This window comes from Penaeus vannamei, chromosome 32 (assembly GCF_042767895.1).
Source record: "Penaeus vannamei isolate JL-2024 chromosome 32, ASM4276789v1, whole genome shotgun sequence".
Taxonomy (NCBI): Eukaryota; Metazoa; Arthropoda; class Malacostraca; order Decapoda; family Penaeidae; genus Penaeus; species Penaeus vannamei.
Window position 1 is genome coordinate 27821515 of NC_091580.1, and position 10000 is coordinate 27831514.

Consider the following 10000-nt stretch of genomic DNA (forward strand, 5'->3'; position numbering starts at 1 on the left):
CCTTCCACCCCCCAAAAAAGTACACTGAGATTCAAAACAAGACGAGGCCACCTCCCAGGGCGACACCCCACAACGACACCTGAACTGAGGGCCTTCCTCTGCAGAAGCTCTAAGTGAACCAAGAGAGACACAAGGGGGAGAGGGACAAGGGAGGAATAAACAGTTTATTCTGTGTTTTGTACCAACGACACTGCCTCCACACGGCAAGGAAAAAACGTACCAGATAACCCTTTAAATTATCATTATTCTGTGCAATCGGACTCTGACATTAATCAAACAGCTGTAAGAAAATGATTCCGTTAAAACACACACAATTTGGTGATGGATAATCGTATATATACATACTCACATACATACACCTCTACTTCTACATCTAAATCTACACCTATATCTACCACTAACCTGTCTACCTAGATGTATGTATGTTTCAGCAATATACATACATACATACATACATATATATATATATATATATATATATATATATATATATATATATATATATATATATATCCACGCATGTATACAGAGAAGACTAGAGAGTGCCACAGCGGCTACGAAAGGGTCCAGCAACTTACCCCGAATTCCACCACGAGTGCGTCGATGATGGAGCCGATGACCGTGATGAAGTCGAAGGTATGCCACGGGTCCTTGAAAAAATTCTTGAAAAAGCAGACAGTGTGTTAGCAACGGGCGGAGGCTTGGTGGTCGAGTGCTATATATTTTTTTAATTTTTTTTTGGTTATCTTTCATCAAGCTAGAATAGAAACTAAATATTTTTTTTTAAAGATGTGAGTATAGGTCATTTTTTTCTTTCTTTTTGTGAGAACTTTCTTCAAGAGAACTATCTATTGAGAGAGAGAGAGGAATAAAAATAATAGTTATGAGAAGTTTGAAGGTGTCTCCAAAAATTAGCTTGTAATACTACTATGTTTTCTTATGCTATTATCTACATGGACTACCTACTTGACTCTAGAAAAAGTTGTATATCATAGCTATATATACATATGCAATACTCTCAAAGCCAAATACTGCACTGAACTTACAGACACTACGAGGAGGGGAAACTACCAAAGGAGATGAAAAGTGAGAGAAAAGAATGGGAAAAAAGTACGCGGATTTGAAGTGACGAGCATTTCTAACACAGTGTGTTTTCCCTCTGTGGGGGAACCTACTGTGGGAAAATGGGGTTGGCCCTAGCTGCTAGGAAGTATATAGATATTTATAATAATACTAAAGTCCTATGTTAGAAGAGAAGAGCAAAGAGTGAGGTGGCGACAGTATTTTTTTTTTCTTTATACAATGACACACTGGATGTAGGAGAGGAATGGGGGATGGGGGGGTTTGAGCTGTGGGGAGGGGGTGAAGGGGGAGGGGAGGGGGATGGATGTGTAGATCAACAGATAAAGGAAGTGTGATGAGGATACAGAGCACGAAGGGGCGAGAGAGGGAGGTTCCCAGAGGCAAGAAAGGCGAACGGAAGTGAGGCGAGACTCCAACGTCCCGCGGGGTAAGAAGAGGGAGACAGAGCGAGGAGAGAGTGAAGCGAGACAAAGAAACGGGAAGGAAAAGGGGGTGGGGGTGTTGCGGAGTGAATGGCTGGAGGTGTGTTGGGGTTGGGTTGGGGTTGGGTCTGGGAGGTCGTCGATGGATGGGGAGTGGGGGAACACTCGAGAGACTCTAAGAAGAGAAGGAACCATTTCTTGTGGTGTGAAGTGGACTTTGGTGAGCGTGTCAAGCTGACCTTGAGCCTGGAGTTTATGTGTGGGGAAAATAATCTTTACTCCATCTGCTGTCAAGGCTCAAAGTCCTGTGATTGTTGCAAGACATGTAAATTAACAAGTGCGGGACGGATCTGAGGATGAAACTAAAGGTCGGGCTTATTTTACGAAAAAATAAATACTTTTAGAATCAGGAAAGTCATTATTATGGATTTACAGTGAAATCTTCATGCTTATACAGGGACTAAAGGTTCTGAATCGGTTGTCAAGACTGATTTTTAAAGTTGTCGAGCAGACTACAGAAATCGGGTGCTCAAATATGCTTTAAAGTATTGATTATTTAACCCTATCTATCTTTACAATTTATCTTTATTTACCCTATTTATCTTTATTCGTCAGAGCAAAATGCAAACACTTTTTTCAGCAATATATCATCCTATACTGTGTCTGTCATTCAATTATATACGACGCAATTTGCAATACTAAAAACAATGAAATTATGTATTTTTTCACAAAGACTCAATATAGTGGATAGTATAGTGTGTTCATCAGCAGTCTTAAGCACGGAAATCCAGTCTTTAGAGCTACCGTTTTGACCTTATCGCCCTGGACTTGGTGCCGTCATCCTCAGATAGGCCCAATGAGGACAGGCATACCTTAGTAGGAATTCAGGTAAATCCAGTAGGAGAAACTTGTACATACGTGTAACATTGAAAACAAATCTTCAAAAAATGTAACTGTTGTTGTAACTCAGTAATGGTAAATGAAATCATAACAGTTTGTAGAGCAAGGAGAAAAGAGGAGAGAGAAGTCAAACATAAAAAGAAATAATTAAATGGATCACAAAATGCTCTTTCTTTGTACTGGTTTAAGGATAGTTCACCTTTTTTTTCGGAAGAATGGGAGAGAGAGAGAAAAGGATCGGAATGTGAAGGATTATTTTTTTTTCTTCTACTTTGCTGTCTGAAAGTGTTGTTCATTTCTTTAAAGAAATTGGAACGCCTATTAAATGAGAATTTCAAAGTGGATCTTTAAATTCCGTTTTTTTAAAGCTTGTTAACTAAATTTAATTTAGATGGTGGTGTTTTTTTGTGAATAATCACAGGAACCATACAACAAAACCAGTGTTTTGCACTACCAGCTGCAGGAAACTATCACGTTTAGCAAGAATAAATAATCTCTGAACACTAAAGACACGCGCATTCACCTAGCTTTATTTACAAATGTCGGATCCAAAGACATAAAAAAAAAATTAAGAATGGTTCAATAAAATGCATGTATCAAGAGCCTGCAGAAGTAAATGACTCGACGACGCGGGTTATCCAATGTCAGAACTACCGGACCGACACTTAGCTTTGGGCGCGATCGCTACGTGGTTACCGCCCACGCTTTGCCATCGTCCTCACTGCAAGGATGACCTCAAACAGCACATCACATACTGCTGCTAAGAAACGACTTTCACTTGGACTACTGTCAAGCTTGTACTTGGAACTACATGTAAAAATAATGATAATACAGGTGATTTAGCTAAACTGCTAGTTCATCTACAAGTAGTCGCAGATACTACCACTTCCACAACCAGCTGCCACACCAGGTATAAGGTGCCTTTGTTCAACCGCTTGAGAAAAATGGAAAAGTATTAATAAAAATCTATTATATAAGCTGTTATTCTTGTTTTCTCTTCTCTTTTTAACGTGTCTTGGATAATCTTGACGATAAGTAATTTTCTAAAAGGACTCGCGTGCCTCTTCTAAAAGAAAAGAAAAAAAGGTAAATGAAAATTATATATTAATTCTCCGGTCCGGTAGTGCGTTTGGCTCCGCAGAACCAGTCGAACGCTTCATATAATCACAATTAGAGTAAGTTGTGATTTCATGTGATTATTTCAGTCTGAATTTGGTCTGAATATATTTGTGGGGAACAGATCACAAAGTAGCGCTCCCATATGACAGGTATTTTAAGGACAAGGATGCTATGCTTTTATAACAGGTGTCTTTTTTTTTTTAATCAGTTTTCTGTCCTCTTTGTTGGGTTGTGTAGGATTATTATTTTTATAAAAAGAGATATGAATATAGAAATATCATTCTAAAAAACCGCTCGCTCTGGTTGGTTAATTTTCATCTCTACGTCAAAATCTGCTTCAAGCATGTTTCCATATTGTTATATATATATATTTTTTTCATTCGAGTTTATCTTTGCAGAACCTGTATTCATCATGCATCATACCATTCGTCTTACTCGCAAATTAATCTTAATCCTTATTTAACCCATGCTTGCAACATTGCACTGCAAGACAAAGTAACTGTCCTGCATACTTTGTCCATGTACAGTTGTGTGTTTGAAGGTTAAAAAAACGTAAAAAAATGCAAAATGTGAACAAAGCAAGAGACAGGCAGAGTGAAGGAGTGATCCATGGATAAATATATATAAGTCTTCCCTACCCTGCATCCATACGCAATAATTTTCAAAACACATTCAAGCAGAAAGAAAACGGTGAAAACGTTGTTGAGGTATCCCAGTATGTCCATGTAGAGATTCCCCGCTTGGTAATACTAGACAGAGGGCACGTTACGCCGCCCCAGGGTTGAAGTTTGAAGTTGGCGCGCAGATGTTGATTGGTCGGGGGCGCCAGAGGGGGGTGGGCGGGACCGCGAATCACAAGGGTATGTATCCAGTTGTGACATGTGATTGGTTGGCAATGGATATCGGCCACGACCAATCAGTGATGAGGAACAATGATTTTCAGGTGGCACCGTTGATTTTCAAGTTTTATGTAAGGAAAGAGACACAGAGAAACACAAAATTAATACTTATACCATGAATTAATGGAAGTGGTCATTCAGTTTATCTGGTAATAGACAGATGAGTATGATACTTTGAACAATTCGGGTATCATGTGTCTGGTGTGGTTACAAGTCTCGGCGGCGAGTCTTCCAAAGAACTCGGTTAACAAAACCAATCTAGGCTATGGGGAATCTAGGCCTACTGATCTCGTCCGAAGAGAGAGAGAGAGAGGGGGATAAAAAAAAATATATATATATATACACTATAGATCTAGAAATACAAGACTTGGAACCACAGACTAGAGCAAGCAAATCACTCAGTCGAAGGGGGAACAGTATCAAAGGGTCGAGCAAATGCAGCTGCTTTTCTCGTTGGCACGATGCTGGTGCGGGGGGTTAGGGGGGGTTAGGGGGGAGCTAGAGAAGAGGGGAAAGGGGGGGGGGGGAGGGCAAGGGGGGACATTCTGGCCACGCCCTAAAGGGGAGGGGGGGGGGGAGGGAAGGGGTGGCGTCATTCACACGAAATGCGACGTGATGCATTTAGCCAGCCAAATAAAGTGCACAGAGCTACAGGTTTTTCGTCTTAATGCATGGCTACCAGTGCGTGCGAGACCGTTGGAAAGCATGCCCAGAAGTCTTCGAAACCGGAAACGAAGGCTACACGTTAAAGATTTATTTATTATTATTATTTTTTAAAACTTCCAAATCATAAATGATATCTAGAAAATCAACACTGCAAAAGCTAATGCGCCTCTAGAGTTTAATGCCAATGAAAAAAATATGATTTTTTTAGATGGTAATAAAACATGATTAATGTAAATCGAAAAATCATAATGATTCACAGTACCAAAATCATAGAAAAATATGCCTGCCACTACAATTGCCATAGTCACTCCTACTATTATTACTACAGCTACTTATTCTACAAAACGAAAACGACAGAAATAATAATAATGATAAAAAAAATATGATACCATTGACAAAACAAAATATACTAATGCTGTTAAGATAATCAAAATAATGTAAAAATAACGAAAATAATATATGTGTGATGATATAAATAATAATTATGATAATATAGTGAACTTTAACTTTATAAGAATGGCTATAACATAAAAAAAACTTAATAAGTAGCACTATTAATGACAAAAACAAAACAAAACAATTACTGTGAAACTTAACTAATAATAATTACGATAATGATGATATGATAAATGACTAAAGTAAACAAGTGTTATACTCTAGTCTGATATTATCATCACTATCTTTAGTGCAAAGATAAATAAGGAAGAAAGTGATCGCCATAATTACGAACTAATAATAGCAGCAGAAAAAAATAATTAATGGTGAAGTGATACTGAATGCAATATTAAAGCAAAAGAAATGTGGATAGTGATGAAAATAATAATGATAATGGCGATGATGATGATGATGGTGATAATAATAATAAAAATAATACTAATAATAATGATAATAATAATCCAATTAATGAGAATGATCAGAGCCAAGTTAAGAAACGAGAGGCGAGGACGAACCTGTCACTCGCCTCATCTCGCTACGAACACGTGTGCTTTGAGTCTACGAACCGTGACAACCAAAATAAATCATTTATTTAAGTCTAGAGGAAAGCATGCAACTCTAAAACGCATTCCCTTCGCCAAGATGCAACATGCAACATTCAGGTTTGTGCATCATGAAGACAGACGTGCACACGAACCATGCGCATGCGGTTATGCTACACCGAGAAGGTTTGATGTCACCCATGCAATGCATGCCATGCAAAAATATCCTTTTTCCAGCATGCACGAGGAACAATGAAAATAACACGACGTCAACAGATCGTTCGGGGACGATGCAGTAATGCAACATTGGTGAGGACAATGGGATACGGCGCCACCATACAGAAAACGGAGCCACCATACAGAAACGGACCCACAGCTCAGAGCAAAAGACAATCGGTACATGCTATCGTTGTGGAGGGATGGTGGAGAACCTCCGATGGTAGGTCGCGCGCGCTGCTGGGGGAGAAGGCAGTCCCAAACGGCATTCTAGGGGGACCGTCCTTTATCTCTCGCGTTGAGAGAGACAAAGATTGGAGGGCGAAGGGGGGAGGGGAGGGGGCACAGATTCACAACTTTGAGAAGATCAGTATTCTGTACATGTTTTTTTTTTTTTTTTTTTTTTTTTTTTTTTTTGAACTCCACCTCTTTCAAGTGTTTCTTTCCCTATGTGAGAGGAAGGTGAGAGGTGACGAGAGCGAGCGAGGGCAGGAGGAAAGATGATCAAGAGCCTCCGTGTAGCCTCGGTCGGGAGGACGAAAGGTCCACAGGAGGCGCAAGAGGAGAGAAGTAAGTCTGCAACATGTTAGGTCACACTTGTATCTTGTCCCTATCGGAAGAGGCACAGGGAAGTGTTGGCAGAAGAACATAAATAAGACGCGAGAACTCAAAGACGCAAGATATCGTAGGGTAAGTGTAAGATTCAGAGTATGATGGGGGGGAAAAAAATCTCTAGTGGGGTGAGGCAAGGAGTGTGTGAGACGAGAACCACAAGGGAGACAGATGGAAAGGGACACCGCCAGACCCCGGGGGGGGGACGGCCGGTGCACGATGACGTCACGCGGGAACACCGAGGCTCAACCAATCACGTAAGCGCTAAGAAAGGGGGAAGGAGAGAGAGAGAGAGACACTGCGCGAAGGAGAAGAGAGGAAAAGGTGAGAACAGGAGAAGACAAAAAAAAAAAAAAAAAAAAAAGGATGAGCAAGTGTACTCTTAGATATTCCAGAGATGGATTACGAGAGTTTTACCATACACACCAAAAAAAAAAAAAAAAAAAGAAAAAAAAAAGAGAAAGGACAGAATATTGTATGGAATAACTATCAAGTTTATCAAGTTTACAACTCCTATCAACACAACTTCAGAGATTACATGAACAGTAGACAACATACCAGAACCTAACCAACATACACTCCTAGCCTGATATCTATCGACTTTCAGCCATTCAACAGACAGACTCCTATGCGTGAAATAAAATGTTTCCCTATGAACATCAACACAAAAAAACACGGATTAAAAACAATCCTATAAACATGTCGAGTTCGCTAACCTAAACATCAAAGCTAGAACATTTTTTCCTTATAATCTATTCTTTTTTTCTAGAATGGATACTTTAAACTGTGAAATAGATAAGAATAGCAAGTGTTTGGTATTTTTTCCACCTAAACTAAAACGAAAAATCGTAATGCATGTTAAATCTGGCATTTAGGTATTTCACGTCTAAATTTACTTGTGTTTTCATTCTCTTGTGGAAAATAAACAGTATATGTAAATGAACTGTATATGTAAATTTCAATCATTGTTTGAGGACCTACTATTCAATTCATAATGAACTGGAACTTAAAAAGTGAATAGTTTTCGTTATCAGTGGGGTTTGTTAAGGGTAAATGGTTAACAAAGTTATTACATTTTTTACATCTATACAGTGAGAATAGTCTCTGCTGTCTACGCGAGCAGCTAATACTATTTGTCTACTTTAACTACAAAAGCAACTTTATCTTAATAATTCTACGAAGAAAGCTCTCTTGATAAGATATGATATATATCATGAAATTGGGATTTCTACATCACTCTTTCTCATCTTAGATCTTATCACATGATTCTAAATATCATCTTGAATACTTCAGGTAAGAAAAAATTAATATAATCTTCGCCTAATTTTGTGTCATATGAATTAGGTCGAAGAGTCGCTTGTCATAAGGAGACCTCCTTGTGAGTGCTGACTACAAATACACATTTTCACTGTCAGAGGTCTCAGCGACATCACTATCAATAACTAAACAGACAGGCAATTACCTCTACATTTATCACAAAACAGACTAGGTCACTAAATCTGCCAGACCTATGATTATATCATAAAAAAGAATACATTACGAATATCCTACGTCCTTGTAAAAAAAAAAGCCTATATATACACGACAGTTTACACACACACACACAACCTAAAGACGATAAGCTATGTTCTACTAACCAAGGTTACGCTTCTATTAAAAAAAAAAAAATAGCTACGCACAGGACCTATGGATGACGTAGTGAACTAGGGGAGTGGGGAGGGAAAAGCTTATCTCAAAACAGGGTTGATCTAGACAGTAGGCCTGCGGAACACCAACGAGAACCTAGAGGATTTGGCACGGACCTTCACTAAAGCATACGAACTGATAATCTTTGGAGGTATACGGCCTCTAGTTACAACGTACTTTTGAAGGGACAGTCAGACAGATGGACAGACAGACAGACAGACAACAAAAACGACACAGAGATGAAAGAGAATGAGAGAGAACGACACATACCACAGGAATGACATAAATAATAGGTCAGAAATACACTAGAAATGGGAAGAACAATGATGAAGGAAGACTATGAGATACAGAGAAAGAACGAAGGAGAGAGAGAGAGAGAGAGAGAGAGAGAGAGAGAGAGAGAGAGAGAGAGAGAGAGAGAGAGAGAGAGAGAGAGAGAGAGAGAGAGGCCAGGAGTATATAAAATGATCTAAGAAGTGATACATAAGAGACAAATGAGGGATTCTTTTTTTTTTTCTTTATGACAGAGAGAGACCCATAACGAGTTGTCTCTCAAGATTTAGCACAGTAGATTTCTTCCTTACCCTGACTCCAAATGCGGCAATCTTGAGTAAACATTCAATGGTAAAGAACGAGGTGAAGATTGTGTTCATGTTGTGCAGAGTTTCTTTGTACAATTTGGACTGATTATGAAACTGGCAGGAGAGAAACACAAAACACAAAACATCAGTATCGGGGCGCATTTTGATTGGTTAATAAGTTGGTCAACATGTAATATTCAAAACATGATAACATAGTACTTGCGGATCTAATACTGCTCGATTAGGTCCAGGCTTTTTATCTAAGATTTAGTTATCAAATGGTGCTTTTACTACTTGTTGTCATCATCTGCTCCCAGGTTAATCACAGGAAGGTTAATCAGCTTGATGTTATTTAACAGCGACTGATATTTAAAGCAGTATAGATCCACTGATGGCTGGAGCTCGAACACACATGGATGTCTGAACCAGGAACAACTTTTCATAACATTAACTGACACATGAAAACACCGACAGGCTGTGTGATTTACAAGTGGACGGCCTCCCCCGCAGAACGGTTCCTTACTGAGGACGGGGTATCCCAGTAGGATAACTTAGTATCCTGCCAGAGGGATGCAGGATGAATAAGTATCCTACTGGGTGGCTGAATATCCTGCAGGATTACTTGGCACTCGTTATCCTGGAGACCGTGATTTGCAGAGGATGGTTTGCTTCCTGCGAGACAAACTGTACAGCAGAATGGCAAAGCGTCCTGCACATGAAATAGGTCTCGAGGAGGATGGCTGTTTATTCTACGGGCTAAATGAGCATCTTATGGGAAGGCTGAAAGTATAGCATCCTGCGGGATAAGAAATTGCCATTTGGGATGATCCCTGTCCTGA

The 10000-nt window shown here is 39.4% G+C and overlaps 1 protein-coding gene across 1 annotated transcript in view; it reads right to left on the minus strand.

Annotated features, from left to right (window-relative positions):
- cac (calcium voltage-gated channel subunit cacophony) overlaps nucleotides 1-10000 on the minus strand; it is a 276253-nt gene that overhangs the window by 40676 nt on the left and 225577 nt on the right. The window contains exons 29-30 of the mRNA XM_070144845.1: nucleotides 9165-9275; nucleotides 579-662 (exon numbers count right to left, since the gene is read on the minus strand). Of these exons, the coding sequence (XP_070000946.1) occupies nucleotides 579-662; nucleotides 9165-9275 (195 nt within the window). The remainder of the gene's footprint in view (nucleotides 1-578; nucleotides 663-9164; nucleotides 9276-10000) is intronic.